The sequence below is a fragment of the Dipodomys merriami genome, unplaced genomic scaffold (assembly GCF_024711535.1).
Source record: "Dipodomys merriami isolate MVZ:Mamm:240054 unplaced genomic scaffold, mDipMer1.0.p SCAF_4, whole genome shotgun sequence".
Classification (NCBI taxonomy): domain Eukaryota; kingdom Metazoa; phylum Chordata; class Mammalia; order Rodentia; family Heteromyidae; genus Dipodomys; species Dipodomys merriami.
The window spans coordinates 29,481,467-29,505,381 of record NW_027205603.1 but is presented as its reverse complement, the minus strand read 5'-3'; the positions used below and the strand labels follow the sequence as shown (position 1 = coordinate 29,505,381).

The window sequence follows — 23,915 nt, the reverse complement described above, 5'->3', positions numbered from 1 at the left end:
TATGAAAATAGAAGCACTAAGAGAAATTCTTTATGAGTACTTATCCCAAGAGAAAGTATATTTGGTATAATCCAATATTTTGCTTACTAAAAGGGTGTGATGTATTGTAAAGATGATTCATGCATTTAATACACACAGGTAGTGTGCCACCGTCCAAGTATTCAAAGTGGAGCACAGAGCTACTTCTACCTGCAAAGGGTTTGCGATCTCATAGAGATCACTACTGTTCTGCATTGAAGTGTTTTCCATCCAGGCCTTCCCCAGAACATCTACACCTCTTAGGACAAGAAAATGATGTTTGCAGGTTTGTTTTCAGAACCTGTTTCTGTGTCTAGCATCCTTAACTTCTGATAAACAAACAAGTGTGCTTATTTGCTATCTACTTTATGCCAGGTATTATAAAATAAGTGTCCTTAAGAATAAGAATTGATTCTCCAAGTTTCCTCTATTCCAGTTATCTTTATCTTTAACATGGTGTTCTGGCTACTGTAGGACAATGTGTGTATTAGTCAGCTTTCTGTTACTGTAACAAATACTTGAAATAATTACTTATAATTGGAAAAGGTCTATTTTGGCTCACATTTTTACAGATTTTAGTCCATGAGCTGTTAACCCTGGTTGTTTTGTGCCTTCATAGAAGGAGCATGTAGTAGAACAAAAACGTTTGTCTCACAGCCTGGCAGTGAATGGCACAAAATGAAGAAGAGATTCAATCCCATAATCCCCTTCAAGTGCACACCTCCATTGACATAAAAACCTCCAATTAGGTCCCACCATTTACTATTCCCACTGCCTCCCAATAGTGCCATACCAAGGACCAAGCCTTTAACATTTGGGCATTGGGAAATATTCAAGTTACTAAACTATACCAAGCTATTAATGACAAAACTGTGAAAGTAATTTTGATGTGTATTTATTGTTAGATGTAAAATACATACTTTGCAAGAGAAGAGTAATCTTTAGTACCAGGTAAACCATGGTAATAACTGGAATATAACTTGCTTATTAGGACATGTTAGGCTCAAGCTATACATATCTTTCATATATCCACATACATAGACATGGATGTAGTGATAGACACATATTCTCAGGGCTTTTTCAAATGGTAAAATGAACATGTAGTATGTTTAGCCTCAAATTTTTGTTAGATATAGATTCATTTTAATATGTTATAGGAAAAAATTTAATGAGCTGTTAAATCATTGATTTTGTGGATATTATTAACATAGTTTAGGATGAGGAAACTCTTGTCCACCCTTATGGAACCTGATTTAACTACAATTTAATAACAAAAATGTAAGTGTGTAATAGTGCATACGTTGGTAACTGCATATGACAAAAATTATGAAGGCAGTTTTTGTGGGAGATTTGCCTCTTGGGCCATCTAGGTGATGTCAGGGGATGTTGACAGCACAGGAAGAAGAAAGTGCCAGGGCTGGGAAGGCGGCTCAGTGGTAAAGTGCTTGCCTTGCATGCATGAGGCCCTGGGTTCGATTCCTCAGCACCACATAAGCAAAAAGAAAAAAGTCGGAAGTGGTGCTGTGGCTCAAGTGGTAGAGCACTAGCCTTGAGCTGAAGAGCTGAGGGAGAGTGCCCAGGCCCAGAGTTCAGGCCCCACAACTGGACCAAAAAAAAAAGACAGTGCCAGTGAGAAGTGGTGTGGAGCAATGGCTGGTTCAAGGCCACTGGGTTCTTGTGCTTCTACTTATTTCATCCCATTAGCCTGGGAAATCACTTACTCTTTCCAAGTCTCAGTTTTCTGAATGTTGACAATCTACCTTGAGATGGTAGAATCGACTGAAATGCAGGAAACTTTGATGTCAAGTGCCATTCTGATCTGGCACCAGTGGCTTACTCCTGTAATCTTGGCTATTCTGGAGACTGAGATCCAGAGGATAGTGGTTTGAGGACAGAGCAGGCAAAAAAGTCCACGAGACTCCCTCTCCTAAATAACCAGCAAAAACAGGGCTAGAGTTGTGGCTCAAGTGGTAGAGCACCAAACCAAGCAAGGTAGCCAAGTGAGGCCTCTGCATTCAAGCTCCAGTACTGGCAAACATAAATAAATAAAACAACATGAAAAAATTCCTGAAATCACTTCTGGACTGGTAATATGTTCATATGAAATACTACAGGAAGCTGCCTATATACTCATACTACCAACGATTTGAGACCCCATGGGAAAACATGGATAATAGATGCTGGTATCTACATCAACAGTCATTCCCTGCATGGCACTCGTACTGTCTGCCAAAGGCCCTCCCATTCATCAACTCACAGAGGATCCACTCCCATGAGTCACAGCCTGACTTACAATCCACTTGATTGGCTTCTTTCCACAGTTTCTTATTGATATTACCACCAACGCCATCATCTAAGGTTAAGGTTATACTTTGAAATTAACATGCATCAACACTAAAGCATTGTACATGTATTAAATGTTATTAGGTATCTCTTTTTTCACTTTGCATAAGGAATGGCTATCTGAACACTTCAGTAAAGTTAGCAGCTGTCTAATTTTTCTGAAAGAAGAAAGAAGGAGGAGAGGGGGAAGATAGACAAGAAAGAAGAGGAAAGGGAGGACGAGAGCAACAGCAACAGGTACACCCAATGAATGCTAGACTCATCTTAGGAAAGTATTGGCTGATGGTCTCCAGGTATTCTCCAAATTATGGAAGTTCTCCAAAATACTGAATCTGTCCAGTCTGAACTGATTGTCCACAAGTGTTGGTTCCAATCTCAGCAAAGAGCAAACACATAGTGGCAATTAGATCAACAGGCACTTGAAGCACAGTGTAGCAACAGATCCCAGCAAGCCCTTCAACATGTGGTTGGTCCTGATCCTCCACCTGCACTGTGCCTCCTTTCTGGGATCAACTCTCGCTCTGTCTTGCCATCATCTTGATATTCATCTAGCCATCTGTCATGGAAAGAGAAGACAACAAAAGAGAGACAGTACTGAAAGTGTGATTATTAAAAAGAAAAATAAAATATGCAAATGATTAAAGGGGGCATCAGAGATAGGCTCAGAATTGTAAAAAAGCATTTAAAGCTGAATTGCCCATGGTTCTTGCCTGTAAACCTAGCTACTAGAGACTGAGATTGGAGATTTGCTGTTCACCAGTTCAATGTCAAGAAATATCATTCAGGCAGGAAAGTCTATGAGACTCTTATCTTCAATCAACTAGGAAAAAGCCAGAAGTGGAGGTGTAGCTCAAGTGGTAGAGTATTGACCTTGAATGAAAAAGTTAAGGGTTCAACACCCAGGCACTGAGTTCAAGCCCCTGGACTAATACTAAAAAACTTAATAAGACTTCAAGTCACATTAAATGATCATTAGTTAACTTCAGAAAATACTTGTTGTGTACTTACATGGCAAAGTCAACTTGCTTTAGTTTAAGAATTTGGAAGTGTTTGGGAGATTCCTCTGCTAGACTGCAAATATATATTTTAGTATATCTTAGAACTGGCACCAGTGGCTCAGCTATCATCCTAGCTACACAGAATACTGAGATCTGAGGATCATAATTTGAAGCCAGTCCCAAGAGTTAATTAAGTCCTGAGACTCTTATCTCGAGTTAACTACCAAAAAGCCCTAAGTGGAGCTATGGCTCCAGTTTTAGAGTACCAGCCTTGAACACAAAAGCTCAGGAACAGTGCCCAAGCCCTGAGTTCAAGCCCCAGGACTAGCATACATACACATACACACATTGGTAAATATTTTTCATTTGATGTGTTCTTTGCAGTAGATTTTATTCCTCTCCTGTCCTGTGACTGCTCAGTGTATATTCAGTGCTAACCCAAGTCTGTTAAAACTCTAGAGAAATACATCATGAAGCAAGACATGAAAAAAGTGATAAGAAAGGCACACCTTTCAGTATTTGTTTTCATAAATCCAGTAGATTAATCCAACACATAATCAATATAAAATAGTATGACTTTTTAATCTTTGAAATATGGTGTGTATCTTGTACCTTGCCGCACATTTCAATTCATATTAAACACAGTGCATGAGTTCAGAAGATCCACAGCTTGAGGCTTTCATGTGGGACCCATAGTTCAGGAGGTGGACAAGCTTTGATGTGAATCCTGACTCTACCAATTATATTTTACTAAGAAACTTTTCCAATTTTTGCTGGACTTCTTTGACTGAGAAGTAGAAGTACCACAGAGCCACCATAGGCTTGTGGGAGGATCAAGTGAGTTCTTGTGTGGAATTCTGGGTCTAGCAGGGAACCAATTCCTGAGGAAGAGCTCAGGGATCTTCGAACATTCCTTCTAGCTGACAGAAGCCAAGCAAAACTTAGATGATGATGCACCACAGAATACATCCCTCTGTTGTGTTTAAAAAAAAAACTCATAATAAAGTTATAAAGAATTTCTCTGAGACCTTCCTTTGCTCATAATCAGAAGGGAAATTGAGTTTAAATAGCTGATACTCTATCCTGGGAAAAGAGTGAAAATCCATGTGTTCTAAAGTCTCCAAAACCTAAGGAGAATTTTCAGACAAAATAATTTTAGAGCAAAGCCAGCATTTTCTTAAGGAATCTCTTCCTAGTAAGATAATTCACAAAACTATGGTGGAATAATGGCAACAACTGATGGATACACTCTGAATTAAAACTTTCTAAAGTGCACTTTTTCAAGGCACTTGGAAATCTGGCTCCCTGGCTGGCTCACCTGGTAGCCATACATCACCAAACTCTTCTGGACCAGTTTTCCCATTTGTCAAGGCATGAAGCCAAATGTTACTTCTGGTTTCTTCCACCTCTGAGAGACTAGCAAGAACATATTCCTCTTTTTGTACTTCTCTAACCCTAGGCCCTCAGAATCAATGAGCAAGAAGATAGAAATATTGTCATGAACAACTGCACTGATAGTCTTGGTCTGGTATTTAATTATGGAATGCAGTAAAACACCTTAATTTTTAATTAAATCTAATTCTCAATGTTTTGAATTATTCTGAAATATAGGAATAGGTTACATCTATCTTGTACTTCTATTTCCTTGCCTTACCAGTGACGTTAATTTTGGCTCTTCCTTTCTTCCTTCCCTCCCTTCCTTCCTGCCTGCCTTCCTTCCTTCCTTCCTTCCTTCTTTCTTCCTTCATTCTCTCCCTCTCTCTCTCTGTCTCCCTACTTCTCCCCTTCTCTCTTTCTTTGTACTCAGTACTGGGGCTTGAACTCAAGGCCTCATGATTTTGCTTAGCTTTTTCACTTAAGGCTGGTACTCTATACTTGTGCCTTACCTCCACTTCTGGCTCTTTGCCGCTTAATTGGAGATAAGAGTCTTGAGGATTTATCCACTTGAGTTACCTCTGAATTGAGGTCCTCAGATCTCAGCCTCCTGAGTAGCTCGTATTACCAGTGTAAACTATCCATGTACACCTTAATTTTGGATATGATGAGTATATGATTCTTATCACTGCTTTACTAATTCTTGATTTTGTTAAGTATCATACATGGAAAGGATAAGCTATCTTTTTTATTTCTTTTATTATTTCATAGTCACTTTCACATGCAAAGCAAAAAACCTATACTGTATAATATTAAACATAGCTTCACATGATACCAAATAACTAGAAGTGATATAGAACCAAATGTTGTATGAATACTGGCCAATATAGTAGTCAACAACCATCTGTGTATGTTGATCATTTAAAATGTAGCTTAGTACAACCAAGTAACTGATTTTTAATTTAATTTGATTTTAATTAATTTAAGTTTAATTAGCCGTATGTGGCCAATGTCTACCATATTGGGTTGTGAAGACACCAGATTTAAAAAAATAAAATAAAAATCAATTCTTTGGAGAATTAAAAATACTTAACATATTATAATTTATAAACAAAGGTGAATGTTCTTCCAACATTTGCATGTGTGGCCTTCTGTCTAAAATTTTCTTTATTTTGCTATTGCTTTAATGACAATGACATTTACCATCCTGGAGCCTATAATAACTGGAAGACATTTATGCAACTACATTATGCACATGCTTTGACACCTTCAAACAAAACCTAGAAAAATAAAAATCATTACTACTATTTTACATAAGAATAAGCTCAGAGGTAGTTGATAATGAATTGTAATTCAAAGGTAGTCCCCAAAACTGTCAATCTTTGCTCCATCCATTTCTCACTAATAAAAAAAGAGATTCTTGAGAAAAAAAAAAGGTTTCTTCCCATAGTTTTAATTTTATAACTAGTGATAACTACTCTGATGCATGTGAATTTTAATGAATAGAAGATCAGAGACATTTTGTGAATTTTGTTCATAGTAATTCTTCACTAAGTTTCAAATGAATAGATATTTCTTTTAACCAAAACCAGTAAAATAACAAAAATAATAATAAAATAAAATCCAGTCAGTCAAGTAACATATCCCTCTGCAGTTCTGGCAGAGTGTACACTAGGTTAAGGGACAGTGATGTCAAACCACCTGTAAGCAGCACACCCATCTCTTCTGCTTCATTTAGAGCTTATAACTTCTCATCAAGCAAGAAATGGTTGAAGACAAAGGGGCTCTTTATTATTATTTTAATCTCTATATATCCAGGACTTGAGATAGTACCTGACATCTAGCAATCTTACAATAACTTCATATAAATAAACAAATGAATAAAGTAATGTATACAATGCAATGCACAAGTTCTCTCCATTTGAGGAATATGGTCCTGAGTCCTAGCATTAGTGCTCATGTAATGGATTAGGTTTCCTGTGGGGCTGCTAGAACTGCCTTATTGTTGGACCCCCCTTGTCTACTCCACTTCATGATAGAATAGAATAGAATAGAATAGAATAGAATAGAATAGAATAGAATAGAATAGAATAGAATAGAATAGAATAGAATAGAATAGAATAGAATAGAATAGGTGGTCAGTTACAGTTGCCCAGAGATTGAATGAGTAGATGAACATCTCTAGGTCAATTGGTAGTGTACAGATATCAATTTTTAAATTTCTAATTTTAAGGTACCTTTGATATTCTATTCATGGCAACTCTATAAAGTATGTAGAGAATATTTAATTGTTCTTATCATAAAATTTTAAAAAGTGAGGATCAGGAAGCACACAGCTACCCTTGAAATTTAATTCTCTTACCATATCTATATTTTACTACGATGAATAGGAGTTTAGAATTCACACACATAACTAAATTTATATTTAACTGATTCAAATAAACTAAGAGAAATAGACATTATTGTCATTTTACCCATACAGACATAGAACCTCAGTGAGATTGAGAGTAACGTCCAAGTTTTCAGAACTAGTAAGGGGCTTTACAAGTATATGAGATCTGGAATCAAAAGCCTGTTTTCTAGTTCCAATCCAGGTTTCTTCCCATCTCTGCAAACTTAACTCTAGAAGAGAAAAATATTGACTACTACAAAGTGGAATGACTAGTGCTGATAAGGACAGCTTTCTAAGGAGAGGAGGCAATGTAGGATGAACTACAGCTCAGCAGCTGGGAGAAAACACAATGGATATGAGTTGAAGGACAGAAAGGACATGATCCTGCATGATTTTGCATAAATATAACATCACACCTGTTGCACAGAAACAGCACTTCTTGACTGCTCTCTTCCTCTTCAGACTTAACAACAATGCTCTCAAGAAACCATCCATTACCTATGTAAATGGACAAAAATATTAATTTAAGTCTTTAGTATAAAACATAGTAGACTTGTGATTTTATTCATGGGGTCTCCAAATGTTCTTTCTGAAGTACATTTGACAGCTGATTTGGGAATAGAAGTTTATGCATCTAATTACACCAGTAGAGAAATGAAAGCATCAATGAATGACCTAATTACTCAGAGTAGTAAAAAGAGAGAAAAAGATTTCCTGCTAGGGACACAAATTCACTATCAAGTCATTACAATTATCTAAATTCACATGAGAAAAAAATCAAGAGAGAAATGCATGCTCACATAAAAGCACTTCAGCTATGTTAAGGTATAAAAGATTGATATGTTTTAACAATAATGGAAGTCACAATCAATCAGCACTCTTAATGTGAACATTTAGAAGTTAACACTGCTTATTGTACTTGTCAGGGTAATTAAAGAAAAGAAAATGAACTAAGGAACAAAGGGGAAGAGAGAAAGAGGGAAAGTGAAAGATAAAAGAGAAGAGAAGAGAAGAAGGAGGAAAGAGAAGAAGGAAGGAAGGAAGGAAGGAAGGAAGGAAGGAAGGAAGATGGGAAAATGAAAAGAAAGGAAGAGAAGGGGAAAGAAAAGTGATGTATTGAAAAATATAAACAGAATTGTCATTATCAAAGATGATATTATTTACTAAATTAAAAATCCAAAAGAATTGGTGACTAGTGCAATAAGAGAGATAAAAGGGTTATATAATATATATTAATATAAATCCAGTGCACTTCTATTGATCATAAGGACCAGTTAAAAATATAACCCAATGAAAGGTATGATATCAAATTTCTGTAAAAATGTAAGAATCAAAAAACAAACCTTTAAACAGATATGGTATACTTGATGTAACAATTACTTAAAGAATGACAGAAAAACAATCATAGAAAACAAACTGCTCCATATTCACAATTAGAAAACATTATATATATATATATATATATATATATATATATATATATGTATGTCAGCTTCACATGAACTATTTGAAAAGTTGAATGCAATTAAAAACCAAGTTCATCCGAATGTTTTACCAGAAAATCAACACGCTGATGGCAACATTTTTTTGTGCATGATAAAGGCTCAAGCACATAAGAGGAATGTTTGAGTTACAGTAAGGCTCAAGGTATCCAGTATCAAAATTTATTATAAATCTATAGTAATCATGGCAATGCAGAATTGGTGCTGGCATGGGTAAGAATAGACAACAGAGAAAAGGATTCGGAATTGACCTACGCCATTATACAACCTAGACACAGGCAGTCATTTTTTTGCCCAGCTAGTGTGAAACATTAACAGAGCTACAAGTGGAAATCATGTGAACCATGATAATGATCAATGTAGAAAATTCCAATTGCTTGAAGACCATTGAACACTTTTGTAAATACATCAAGAACTCTCCTGCTGTTAATTAACATGTATGTGATGATAAAAAATAGCACTAATATTTGATACACAATCATTTAAAACATTAGACCTCCTGAAAATCAAAAGGTATTATTTCTTGAATAAAGGAAAAACAAGAGGAAAAAAAATCACTTAATAGTAATTTGAACAGTGTTATCTCTTTTTTTGTCAACTAACTTGCAATGCCGAGTAAGCATCTTTTCTGTGCCTTAAGCTTCTTTCTAAGTTTGCATCAACGTTCAACATCTGATCTTTTGTATTTTCAGTTTCATATAATTCAATGAGAATACTTTAATTACAAATGTTATCAACACTTTTCATCCTTTTGTCATGATTACTTTCCTTCTTTATAGTATAAATTTTTCACTGGGTCCTCTAGCTGTCTAACCACAGTACGGTAAAAATTTCCAAGGTCATAATTTTCTTCTACAGTACAACTTACGTTAGATGGGAACTTCACTTCCTGTATTATCATTTTCATTCTATGATGCAATTTATCTTTCATTTAGATATCATTACAAATTGTCCAATGCCCTTATCACAGTGAACAAGAAGGCCATATAATTACATACTTTGCTGTCTGTCCAAATACTTAATAATAGAAGTGTGGTGACCAACAGATGGGCTTTGAAAAAGCAGTGTGTTTGGTCACTGGTCAGGACAGGCATTTGTTATTTTTGTAATAAATTGTGACCTAAGATGCTGGCAGCATCTTGTGTTTTATGTAAACATATTAACATATTTACAATTAGTGGAGTACAGTAACTGAATTTAACCACGTGGTAGTGGGACTTGTTTCAGGTAACAAAATCCTCCTAACTAAATTTTACATATGCATAAGCCATGTAAAACAAGAACTACTCACCTATGACAAAGGTGACTTTGAAGAGCCCTCAGATAAAGATGAGTAGCTCATTAACAGTGTTGATATCACTGGTATTTTCCAAGTTTTTATTGAAAAAATGAAAGTGGATTCCACTTTCACATCACACAAAAAAAATCAGTTACAGGTGGAGCAAATATTTAAGTCTTAAATATAAGGTTTAAAATAGATAGGTATGTGTGTATAGGACTGAGGGACACAGAAGATGGATAATATAAAATATAAATACATAATACAAATGTATTGATCATATTTAAAATAGTGGTACTAAATTAAGCAGAAAAAATTAAAGGTCTCCATCACCAAAGTTCTACAGAGCAGAAATGCTATGGCAGTCCAGCTAGTTCCTGTATCCTTTCTATATCTGTGATGTAAGCGCTCATGTTCTCCAGGTGTCTCCCAGCTGCAGGTGCTATGTAAGTAATGTTTCTGTGGTGAAGTATGGCCAGTACCCATCTTCCTTGCCTTAGAGACATGGTTATTTGGGGCTTTGTTTCTCTCCTGTATTCTGTGACCTTCTCTGACAACCCAGAGGTGATGGGATAATAACAAGATGAAAGGACTTTGTGTCCTTGATGGCAGGCTGGACAGAGCCACCACAAGCATCAAACCTTGGTCTATTACTTGATGTGAAATAATCTTATATTTTTAGAACAGATTGAGTCTGCAATCCTAGGTACTTAGGAGGAGGCTGAGATCTGAGAATCAGAGTTCTAAGTCAGCCCAGGCAGAAAAGTGTATGAGATTATTATTGCCAGTTGACCACTAAAAAGCCAGAAGTAGAGCAGTGGTTCAAGTGCTAAAGCACTAACCTTGAGGGGGGAAAAAATAAAGGCACAGGGACAGTTCCCCAATCCTGAGTTCAAGCCCTACTACTGAAAAACAGAAAAGAAGCAGCAGCAACTTATATTTGAAACAAATGAATTACAAAATTGAAAAATATCCTTTAACTTAGCAACTGAATTCCATGATTTTAACCTAATGCAGGACTCCTCAGCCCCAGAACTATTGGCATTTGGGGCTTAATAATCTCTTTATGAGGTTATCTTTATGCACTGTAAGATAATTACCGGTATTCCAGGTCTCCAGGGATTCTGGAAGTGTGTGCAAATGCGCACATACGCACACATGCATGCCCGCATGCACATGCACACACACACACACTCTTACACACACAAAACAAAAACAAAAAACAAAAAAAACAACTTCTAGGCATTGCCAAATGGCCCAGGATTAGAAGTGGCAAATTATACCCATTAGATGATGTGACCACATGATTATGTCAGAAGCTGTACTTCTGTAATGAGACATCTCATTTTTTTTTTGTCCAGAGTTGAACTGGCAGCAAAAAAAAAAAAAAAAACAACTATCCATTAACCAGAGATAGATCTATTGATTATGTAAAAGCATGGAATAGAATATCACACAGTTGAGCAAATAAATTATATAAAGTACTATGCATGAAAGCGAATGAATCTCTGGAATGTAAACTTAGTAAGAAAAATATCGTCATAAAAGACTTTATATCAGACATCACAGTTTTCACAAAGCTGAGTAGTATTTTTAAAGATATTTACAATATGAATCCAACTTTTTAGTGCAAATATTTTTGAAACAATTATTTTTTAAAAATCAGTATGGATACACTGGGGAAGAATAGGAAAATCAACTGCAGGGAAAATCCTTGGAGATAGTAATAGTCTAACCTGAAATTAGACTTTCTATATAGAACATATTTTGACAAGGAAAGAAAAACATTATCCTGGATGCTCTGCTTATTGTAGCAATACTTTTCTTTTACTAAATAAAGTATAGGATGAAGGGAGGATATAACAGTTAAAAATTGGGGGGGCCAAGTGTGGTGGGACATATACTGAGTGCCAGTGGCTCATGCCTGTAGTTCTAGCTACTCAGGAGGCTGAGATCTGAGGATCACGGTTTAAAGTTAACCTGGGCAGGAAAGTCCATGAGACTCATCTTCAATTAACCATCAAAAAGCCAGATGTGAAATTATGGCTCAAGTTATATAGTACAAGTTTGAGCAGAAAGCTCAAGGAAAGAGCACAGACTAAGTTCAAGCCCATGGAACCCCTATCCCCACCCCCAAAACAACTAAAGCAATAAGGACTGGATGTATGGTTCAAGCAGTAAAGTACTTGCCTTTCCAGTGCAATACCTTGATATCAAAACCTATTACCACCAAAGGAAAAAAGTTGAATTTTCAGGCCATGTTATATAATTACTGGCAACTTTCCCTGAGTTTCTAATAGCCTAATTCCATCAGAGATTCTTGTCAAAATTCCCAAGTGTCCAGTGAACACCTGGCTCTTTTCCTAGTCTGCTTCCCATGCTTTATCTTTCCTTGGAGGGGGTTCTTCTGTGTTCAGTATGACTCTTTACCAAATGGGAAATATTTACTAAATACTTTATTAAATTTAATAATTACTTCCTATGTGTCTCCCACCAATAGGCCCTGTCCACCTTTTCAAGCCCGGCCCCTGGCAAATTGCCTGGCACGAAGCAGCCCTTTGGGAACAGCTCAACTCTGGGAATCAGTCCAAGACCGCATGAATCAGAATCTCCTAGTGCGCTTGCATTAAAACAAACAAACCAAAGCTGCATACTTCAGGTCACTCTATACTGACTGAATCTATACTGACTGAATCACGTGGGTCCACTTATAAATCTTTTTTGTTTCAGAAGCTCATATAATTCCTAGATATTCTGAAATTTCATAGTTTGCTGACATTTGGAGGTTTAACTCGTTTTCTTTTTGTCCTCTGTGGCTAGATAGCTATAGACAAGCTGTGTTCATATAAAAAGAAAAAGCAACTGATATGTATAGCTGTTTTTATTTTAAAGAGCAGTAAAGAAGCCAGCGATATGGTACACTCCTGTAATCCCAGCGTTACAGCGGGCAAAGACAGGAAGATTGAGAGTTCAAGGCCAGCCTAGGTGGAATAAGTAGATTTGTCCTAAAAAAAAATGAATGAAAAGGAAAAACATTAAGCCTGAGAATTTCACTGAGGGCTTTCCCATACCTGCAGCAAGCTTTTGTTAATGACTATTTCATTGAAAGAAAAAAATGAATATGTTAGAAGTTTGTTGCTTGCTTTCTAGCAAAACTCCTTTTGATATGAGTGATTTAGAGAGCGCTCCAAACATGTTCAAAGTTACAATGTTCCCCCTCTTTTTTTCTTCTGTATTTTTTATAGAACTATGTTGGTTATAACAGCTTCCCTTTGAATGTTCAGTCTATTTCTTACAATAAATCAATAGTTCTTTCCTTTACCTGCAATAGTCCCTTGCCAGGATGGACTATAGTTTTGTCTCTTGTCACTTAGTACTCTAATTTATGTTTTCATGGTATGGGTTCCATCTTCTACCAACATTTCCTACTATCATCACCAATGGAAGGTGATTATTTATTTATTTATTTATTTATTTATTTATTTATTTTTATTGTGAAAATACTGTACAGAGGGGTTACAATTACATGGGCAAGATAATGAGTACATTACTTATCAAGCATTGTAGCCTCCTTATTTGTTTCCCCTTCCCATCCCTTCCCATCCCTCTGTGATCTTTTTTTAAACTACAGTTAGTAAAGCCTGAAATTTCTATTACTGCTCTGTTCAGATCCATGCCCAAGTCTCAGCCCTCACTCTACCATTCTTTGTGAAAATCATCTAAAAGGCACAGCTCTCTACAATGATGATCTCTGCAGCAACATGTACTCCTCAGTGAGACCCCTCTGCAGTTACACACTTCTCAGTTACTGACAGCTATCAGAGACATCGCCCCACTGGGGAGCCATAGAAGGCAGCATTCTATGTCATTCCTTTTTTCAATTGCCCATTTCCGGCCTCCTTCTAATAATTTATTGTATTGATCTTGAACTTATTTACTTTGGGTCACTTTTCTTTCTACTGACTACTACTACCTTCCCCTTCCTGCTTCCATTCTCTTTGGATCTTGTCAAAAATACATAGGCTTCTTTTTTTTCCCCTTGAGATGAGCATTGCAAGCTTTCCTAACTCCTTTTAGAAACCATTACTGAAAGTTCATTTGCTGATTTGACAATTTAATAAATGGTCATTAATTAAACTGTCTATACTACCAATACCAGGCACCAGGAAAATAATGATAAAACCTGGATGATTCCAAATTTCAAAACTCAAAATCCAGTCTACAGAGACTACTGATATAAACATAAGAAGCAGAAGATAGGAGTGGGGAGGAGGCTCAAGGTGTAAAGAAGAAGGTTGTGGTTTATACCTGTAACCCCAGCACTACTCATGAAGCAAAAGCAGGAGGCTTGTGAGTTTGGGGCCAGTTGGAGCTACATGGAAAGACCTTGTCTCCCAAACACAAAACAACAACAAAAAACAGTAATAAATGATCTCACTACTGGGATATAAGTTGATACTTGCAATTGCATTTTAGTTAGCTGTGAAGAATATACATTCTAGGATCAAACTGAAGTAAATTTAGTGGATATAAATATGATGAAAAGTGTCTTTGCTATCAAAGTAATTTTCTTCCTTTCTGTTTATCTTGAGAGACTGGTTTTCCTGATGGGTTCCTGCTTTGGTCAGGTGGTTTGGCCCTTATTAATTACATTTCAGTTATATGTATCCTATTTCTGAGCACTTCAATTAAGACATCCTATTAGAATCTCCTTGACTTTCAATTACTTCCTGTTAATTAAGCCACATCCTTTTGCAATTTGTGAACCTGAGCTCAGCCAGTGTGAACAGAGGGGCGGAGCCTGCTGGATTAGGGATAAAAAGGGAGCAACCTGGCTGCTCTGTGTGCTTGCTTGCCAGATTCTTGGCTGATCGCACCCCTACTGTGGAAATAATCTTTGTGTACCGAGTTCCTTTGGAGCTAGTGTCTTTATTCTTACATGACAAATGAACATTGCAAGTTATTTTTAACATAAGAAAGTGGTAAATAGATTGTATTAATGAAATAGAATTGACAGGAGTTGTTAAGAACTGTGGCAGAAGTAAAAGATAAAGAGAGGGGGGAAAAAGACCAAGAATGATCCCCAAACAGTTAGCTTGCTGAGGGCTGTGGGATGAGGGCCACAGAAGAGGTATATCTGTAATACTATCCAATACACATGAGCTCTTACTTTCCTACTCTGCATCTTGCCTCTCCCCTTTACCCTCTCCCTCTTCTCCCACCCATCTCTCCCTTCCATTCTCTCTCCCCCTTCCTCTCACCCTCCCTCCTTCTCTTTCTCTCTCATATACCTTAGTATTTCCAGAAAATTCCCTTAATAATAACAACAATCTGTTTCTGTAAATTCTGTGATAAGCTAACCTTACAAAATTTCACTTAGCTATAATTTTTTAAAGAAAAAATATTTGCTCAACCTGAGTCTTACATGAGCTGTACATCTATCCCTTCTTTCTCCTTCTCTTAATAAATTTGCAGTACAAACTTCTTATCAAGAAACCAAATCTTACCTGGACCAGTCCCATCATGACTAATCACAACTGTCTTCAATTTTCCAAGAGACACTGCTTTAATGGAAAAAATGTCAACCTGTGCAATGAAAAAAACTAAACTCAGTGACCCCTGGGATCTTTCCTTTCTATAGGAAGCACAGTATCAATGAATGTGCATTACTATATTGCTGTAAATTACCACTACAACTCCTATAAAATTACTGCTTACTACTAATGAGCAAAGTTCTATATACTATGCTTTGTGGGAGACATACAAACACGTTCCCTGTAGTTCTTGGCTCTGGTCAGACATAAAGTCTAGTAAAAAGATTTCAGAAATTGAATCAAGACATTTATTTAAATACCTATTACTCTTGATGACAGTAACTATTCACATTAGCCAGACTCTTGTGAGAATCTTCATGCTTTAACTGATTTAAACTTTAGAATCACCATTGAGGTAAACACAACTCACCTGTGCCTCTTACAGGGAAAACAGCAGCACACATGGAGTCCAAAGTGGCTTACCCCATGTCATTGTCTTCTGGGTGACAGAGGCAGGACTCAGACCAGGAAGGAAGCCTCCAAGCATGCCTGTTCTCTACCATTGTTTTATCTCTCCATATAGGTATGCATTCAAATATGTATATACCCATATGTATACATGTGAAGTTTCACACTAAACTATATATAGAAGGTGGTTGAATTATAAGTGCACACTCATGAACACATTAATGAACTTGTTAGAATTTGGAGTACAATATTCAAAAGTAAAGCACTGCAAAAGTCTCAGAGCATTTTCAGAACAAGTTGTCTCTGACCTTCTCTTTCCCTCTTGTTTCCTGCTGTCTCTTACTCAAAACAATCATAAAGAAGAGATAAGTTAGGTCATGGAGACAAGAAATCCCCTCCCACAGAGCCCCTATAAAAACTCAGCATCACTACTCTGTCTATCTCTATTTTTCTGTGTAGGAACTGGCTATAAGGAAATTCTCAGACCTGCTTTGTCTGATAGGTAAGTTGTAAGATCCCTCACTCCAAAGGAGTCCTGCCCAAGCCCATGAGAAAGGATTATTGCACAGAGAGGCTTAGAAGAATCTGCACAGATGAGCTTTGCTGGGTTCACCTTTAGTTTATTAACATTACATCATACTTTTTTGTCTAGTCATATTTCTGCATGACTGTCCATCCTCGATCTTAAAATAAAAATGGATGGGAGGGGGAATAGCACAAACAATCCTTAGCAAAAAGAACAGTGCTGGAGTAATATCAATACCAAATGTCAAACTGTACTACAAAGCCATACTACTCAAAACAGCTTGGTACTGGCACAATAACAGACCTGAGGACCAATGGAATAGAACTGAAGACCCAGAAATGAGCCCACAGACCTATAGCCACCTAATCTTCAATAAGGGAGCCAAAAAGATAGAATGGAGAAAGGCAGCCTTGAGTAAATGGTGCTGGCAAAATTGGTTAAACACCTGTAGAAAACTAAAGCTAGATCCGTATATATCACCTTGCACCAGAATCAACTCCAAAGGGATCAAAGACCTCGAAGTCAAAGCAGACCCCCTGAAAACATTACAGGAAGGAACAGGAGAAACTCTAGGGCTCCTTAGGACAGGCTGAAATTTTCTTTTTTCTTTTGGTCAGTTGTAGGGCTCAAACTCTGGGCCTGCATGCTCCCTGAGCTCTTCAGCTCAAGGCTAGTGCTCTACTACCTGAGCCACAGTGCCACTTCTGGATCTTTCTGTTTATATGGTGCTGAGGAATAGAACCCAGGGCCTCATGCATGGGAGGCAAGCACTCTTCCATGGAGCCACCTTTCCAGTCCCTGAAATTTTCTTCATAAAGACCCAGAAAAACCTTTCTGGGATTTTGGCTTGCTTTGCCTTAAAACTGCAGCTCAATTGGACAGAAGTGAGTATTCTATATTATTGAGTATTCTGATGCAGGGATGTAGCATATCTCTGTATTAATCTACCCCTTTTTGAATGTCTTCAGTAATATTTTATAATGTGCCATGTGAAAGTCTTGCTTTGCCCACCCCAGAACCTATTGTGCAATGGATTCGTGGATGGAGTATGTGTGGTGGCAGGGATGGAGGATGTGCATGGTCCCAGGACTCGGACCTCACCCTAGGACTGCTCCAGCTCCCATGCTATGGTTCCCTATCTGTTGGTTGGGGTCCTAGAGGGATCCAGGCCCTGCTCCCAGTGTCCATAGCCTCTAAAATGCACATTTCTGTGGTTCTTTTCTCCCTTCTCCTCCTCATTCCTGCACTGCTTCATGATGTCACCTCCTCTTCTACATCCTGCAGGACTTATCCCCCTTCCATTTGGAAGACTTCCCAGGAAGGTTCCAAATTATAGAAGGGGAAGTATGAGGATCCATTTACTTCATAAATCTCTGCACAGCCTTCTCATCCTTCCCATAGCTACTCTTGCTGGATTCTTTTTTTCTGAATTGTTTCTTACAAATGATGGGACAGTCTGCTGATACCAAACTCCCTCTACATTGTCTTTCCTTCCAAGATCCTGGACTCTCAAACCCTAATTGCTTGTTTTGCTCTCCAAAGCCTTTAAACTCAATTGTAAGATACGTTGTTAAATATTTCCAGGCATTCTCAGCAGGACATCATTTTGTTACAAGCTAGTCTGCCCAATTTAAAGTATAACACTTGGTGTTTAGTTGTTGTTATTGTTGTTCCTTAACAGAAAAAAATCAAACTAAAACACTCTAGACTTATTTGTGGTTGCCTTGTTTCTGATTAAATCCATGTTCTATCAACTCCCGAGTATTACCTTGAACACCAAGAAATAACTGCAACCCGCTAATCCACCTGTATCCTGGTAGGTATCATCTGGGAAATTTTGTTTGCATGTCATTTGTGAAAGAAATTAGAGAAAGGATAGTGGGTGAAAATTAATGGGACCCTTCCACTTACCTGTCCACACTGAAACCTGGCTTTGTTGCTTTTGGATTGATGAAGCCTTCGTTTCCCTGAATCTCCTCTGGTTCCAATGAGATTGATAAATACATTACAGTCTGTTTCTGCTCCTGGTTTTCTGCCAGTGTAGATGTGAATTTCATAAACCACCACTGAAATGCCAGAAATATGATATACTTGAATGTTGTTAGAAACTCTAAGAGGGAATGAGAATACTCTTAACTTAGTTGATGGGAATTTCTCTACCGTACTTGGTCTCACCCTTTTTTTTATGTATACCCCCAGGCACACACACTCCTGACTGCATTGTTTCCTCATTCATAAGGCTCTCAGCTATTCTAATAACTATTTCAAAATAATTATTGTTACCAATTATGTACTTTTATGAACCACTACTACCACCATTAGTGTAAGAATTTGTGTTTTAAAAAAAAAACACCTCTCCTCTCTCTCTCTCTCTCTCTCTCTCTCTCTCTCTCTCTCTCTCTCTCTCTCTCTCTCTCTCTCTCTCTCTCTCTCTCTCTCTCTCTCTCTCAATTAGATAAAAGGGGCAAATTTTACCATAAAGCTTGACTGTTCCAATCACAGCTGGTCACTCATGCTGCTAGATTTTGGAGATTACTATTCCAATAATGGGGATTTTTTTCTTTATTGCTCCTTTTTTTAAATTTAATTTTATTTTATTTGTGAACATACTGTACAGAAGGGTTACAATTACATGGGCAGGATAATGCGTACATTTCTTACCAAGCATTGCAGCCTCCTCCTTTGTTTACCCTTCACATCCCTTCCCAGCCTCCCCCCTACCCCCAATCACAATCCTTCTCCTTCCCCCCTTCCCCCCCATAAAAAACAACTCTCTTGAGAAAGAAAAAGTACACGATCCTACAGAGATACAAATTTAAATATAATTTTTAAGAAAAAAATTTATAGCAAATTATAATCCACTACATATGACCTTAGAATTAAGGCCATTTATGATACACTGAGTAAAAGTCACTAATTATATAAGAGATTACTCTTGCTGATAATACCAATAAGAGCATCATTCTGTATTCCAAAATCCTTGGACTTTTATAAATCATATTCTGTGCAACTGAGCAGTTGCATTTATAGAAATTCACATTAACATTTTCCAAAGAACCCAGACATGAAAATCTAACAAGTAAGAAAACAAGGTAAGTGAGAGACTTCGTCTGTTTCTAACACGTCTGACCTTTAAAAAGACAAATGTGGTATATCGGGAAATGGTATAAGCATCGAAGATAAACCAGTTTCTTTGTGCAGCCTTACATATTCTAAAATACCCCAGAGTGAAACCCAGCAGAGTTTAAGCAGAAAATTAGAACACTTCTCATGAATTTAGGACACCCAAAACAAAGAAATCTTTCAAACCACTGATGGAGAAGAGCTGGTCAGAAAACCTCTAGAACTAACTGCTTGCCCAGAATTAAGTGAAAGCTAGAAATCTTTACGAAAGGAAAAGGATGTTTTCATATCTTTGTAGGTCTCTGTCATGTCTAATTTCTACCACCCTTCTGCTCATTTTCTATCTAAAATGGAGAACTAATTTATTTATAACTTTTTAAAGGGAAATATTGAAACACATGAAGTCAAATCATTAAATTAACAAAGGATTAAAAGGTTCATCTGAGCCAGGTACTGGTGGCTCATACCTGTAATGCTAATTGCTCAGGGGGCTGAGATCTAAGGATCATAGATAAAACCAGCTGGGGCAAAAAAAAAAGGAGAGATGAGATTATTCTTCAATTGAATAGCAAAAAATGAGAAATGGTAGTGTGGCTCATGTGGTAGAGTGCCAACCATGAACATAAAAGTCAAGTGAGAGCACAAGGCTTTGAGTTCAAGTCTTAATACTGGCACACACTGAAATTTATCCAGGATTATATAGTATTACATAATCCAGATTAATTAGTATGAATTATTCAGATTATATAGTATTAAGAGCAACACTCAGCCTGGCCCAGATTCTGTAAATGGCCCTTAATGATGTCCTGTGACTTACCTGCTGACCTGCACTTGGTTTCAGGTATTTCCTAACAGCCTCTATCCGGATTCTGCCATAAATTGACCAGGTTAAATATGCTCATATTCAAAAATAGTTACTGGCCATTTAAAACTCAAAGAAGAAGCAAATAGAATGAAAATCTAGAACAAAATGATTATCATAAATGGCTACTAAATTTTATCTTAAGTCTCATCAAAAAAGAGATACTAGTTTAAATTAGAAAATAAAAGGAAACACAATCCCACCCAGAAAACTATTTTGATGGAATCTGTAACTTTGGCTTTATTATATTTGATAGCATAATTTACAAAGCATTTGCTATAGTTCAATAACAGTTTATAGACTCTTTTTTTGCAATTTTTTTATTGTGATTACATGATTACATAAATTTCACAGTATTGTGGGATAGTGATACTTAGTTAAAGTCACAAACATTCTAACCTTCATGGGGCAAATTGTCTTTATCATGGTCTATAACATTTATACGTTCTATGAGCTTTGACAATACAGTTATTTCTTCCACATTGGGTGATCTGCACATTTCTTTCCTTTTGCTTAGTGTCAGCTGTCCCCTCTTTCCCACTCATTCCCTCCCTCCCATCACTGCCATTGAGTTGCTTAGTTCATTTTAATCAACGTCCGGTGCAGCATATTCCATTGTGTATAGATACCACAATTTTGGATCCATTCATCTGTGGTGGGGCATCTGGGTTGTTTCCATATCCTGGCTATAGTGAATAGTGCTGCAATAAACATGGAGGTGCACGTGTCCTTGTATATTGGTTCCTGTTGTTCAGGGTAGATGCCTAGAAGTGGTATGGCTGGGTCATAGAGGAGGTCCATATTTAGCTTTCTGAGGACCCTCCAGACTGCTTTCCAAAGTGGTTGTATAAGTGTACATTCCCACCAGCAGTGTAATAGGGTTCCTCTTTCTCTGCATCCCCTCCAGCATTTGTCGGTGGCTGGCTTTAGGATGTGGGCCATTCTGACTGGGGTAAGGTGGTATCTCAGGGTTGTCTTTATTTGTATTTCCTTCACAACCAGGGATGGTGAACATTTCCTCATGTGTTTCTTTGCCATTTTTATCTCTTCTTCTGAGAAGTCTCTCTTTAGTTCCTTTGCCCATTTAGTAATTGGTGTGTTGAGTCTGGGAGGGATTAGTTCCTTGAGTTCCTTGTATACACTGGATATTAACCCCTTGTCTGATATATTGCTGTTAAATGTATTTTCCCAGTTATTTGGCTGTCTTTCTAGTTTGGTGTTATGTCTTTAGATGTGCAGAAACTTTTATTTTAAGGTAGTCTCATTTGTCAAGTCTCTCTCCAATTTGTTGTGACCCTAGAACTCTGTTCAGGAAGTTTTTGCCTGTGCCTGTAAGTTCAAGTGTCTCTCCTACTCTGTCCTGCAGTAGTTTCAGAGATTCAGGTTTGATGTTAAGGTATTTAATCCATTTTGAGTTGATGTTAGCGCATGATGACAAGCTGGAGTCCACTCTTAGTTTTCTGAATGTGGCCACAAAGTTTTCCCAGCACCAGTGGTTGAAGAGGCTGTGCTACTTCTACTGTACGTCTTTGGCTCCTTTGTCAAATATCAGCTGACTGTAGGCGTGTGGTTTATTTCTGGATCGTCTATTCTATTCCACTGGTCTCGGGTTTGCTTTTGTGCCAGTGTACCAAGCTGTCATTGTTATTATGTCTCTATAGTAGAGTTTGAAGTCTGACATCGAGATCCCTCCCATGTTGTTTATCTTGCCTAGAATTGTTTTGGCAATTCTAGGTCTTTTGTTGTTCCATAAGAATTTTTGGACTGTTTTCTGTATTTCAGTAATGAACGACATTGGGATTTTAATAGGAATTGTATTGAATTTATGTATTATTTTGGCAGTATGGCCATTTTCATTATAGTAAGTCTGCCTATCCAAGAACATGGAAGGTCTTTCCATTTCCTGGTGTCCTCTGCAAATTTCTTTAAGTTTTTATAGTTTTCATTATATAGTTCTTTTACATCTTTGGTTAGGTTAATTCCTAAATATCTTATTGGGGGGTGTTATTGTGAAGGGTTGTTACCTTGATTTCCCTTTTTGCTTGTACATTGTTAGTGTACAGAAAGGTTTTTATGGGTTGATTTTGTATCCTGCTACTTTGCCAAAGTGGTTTATAAGTTCTAAGAGTTTGGGGGTGGAGTTTTTGGTATCATGGAGGTATAGTATCATGTCATCTGCAAAAAGGGAAGGGTTGTTACCTTGATTTCCCTTTTTGCTTGTACATTGTTAGTGTACAGAAAGATTTTTATGGGTTGATTTTGTATCCTGCTACTTTACCAAAGTGGTTTATAAGTTCTAAGAGTTTGGGGGTGGAGTTTTTGGTATCATGGAGGTATAGTATCATGGCAAAAAGGGAAGGGTTGTTACCTTGATTTCCCTTTTTGCTTGTTCATTGTTAGTGTACAGAAAGATTTTTATGGGTTGATTTTGTATCCTGCTACTTTGCCAAAGTGGTTTATAAGTTCTAAGAGTTTGGGGGTGGAGTTTTTGGTATCATGGAGGTATAGTATCATGTTGTCTGCAGAAAGGGATAGTTTAACTTCTTCCTTCCCTATGTGGATCCCATTAATGTCTTTTTCTTGCCTTATTGCCCTGGCTAAGGGTTCCAGGACTATATTGAAGAGGAGTGGAGACAGTGGGCATCCTTGCCTTGTTCCTGATTTTAGGAGAATTGGTTGTAGTTTTTCTCAGTAAGTATAATATTGGCTATTGGTCTGTCACATATGGCTTTTATTATTTTAAGGAATGTTCCTTCTATTCCTATTTTCTCCAGAGCTTTTAAAATGAATGAATGTTGTAGCTTATCAAAAGCCATTTCCGAGTCAATGGAGATAATCATGTGGTTCTTGACCTTGGATCTGTTGATGTAATGGATTACATATATTGATTTACGTATGTTAAACCATCCCTGCATCTCTGGGATGAATCCTACTTTGGTTGTAATGTATGGGTTTTTTTGTGGGTTTTTTTTTTGTGTTTTTTTTTTTTTTGATGTGTTCCTGGATTCTGTTGGCTGGAATTTTATTGAGGAGTTTTGCATCTGTGTTCATCAAGGAGACTGGTCTGTAGTTCTCTTTTTTCTGTTGTTGGTCTTTGCTGGTTTGGGGATGAGTGTGATATTGGCTTCATAGAATGAGTTTGGGATTGTGCCCTCTGTTTCTATTTCCCTGAGGAACTTGCAGAGTATGCGTATTAGTTCCTCTTTAAAGGCCTTATAGAATTTTGTAGTGATTTTCCTTGTTGGAAGACTTGTGATTGCTTCCTGTATCTTATTGTGATATTGGCTTATTTAATTGATTTATTTCTTCTTTTTTTTAGTTTGGGCAACATATATTTCTCTGAAAATGCATCCATTTCTGCTAGGTTTTTTTTTTCCTTTATTGAGTATAGCTTCTGGAAATAGTTTTTTATAACTGTTTGGATGTCTTGGGTATTTGCTATAATTTTTCCCATGGCATCCCTGATCTTATTGATTTGGGTTTCCTCTCTTCTTTT

The 23,915-nt window shown here is 37.2% G+C and overlaps 1 protein-coding gene across 8 annotated transcripts in view; it reads right to left on the bottom strand.

The window, feature by feature from the left end:
• Window positions 1–1,012: 1,012 nt before the first annotated feature.
• Rp1 (RP1 axonemal microtubule associated) overlaps window positions 1,013–23,915 on the bottom strand; it is a 338,377-nt gene continuing 315,474 nt past the window's right edge. For 6 of the 8 annotated variants that reach the window (XM_069990725.1, XM_069990729.1, XM_069990733.1 and 3 more), the window contains 4 exons: window positions 18,346–18,500; window positions 15,414–15,492; window positions 7,542–7,623; window positions 1,013–2,917 (listed from right to left, as the gene is read on the bottom strand). In XM_069990725.1, coding sequence (XP_069846826.1) covers window positions 2,818–2,917; window positions 7,542–7,623; window positions 15,414–15,492; window positions 18,346–18,500 — 416 coding nt within the window. In that variant the 3' untranslated portion in view covers window positions 1,013–2,817. The remainder of the gene's footprint in view (window positions 2,918–7,541; window positions 7,624–15,413; window positions 15,493–18,345; window positions 18,501–23,915) is intronic. The other 2 variants (XM_069990731.1, XM_069990732.1) reach the window with 2 other exon arrangements.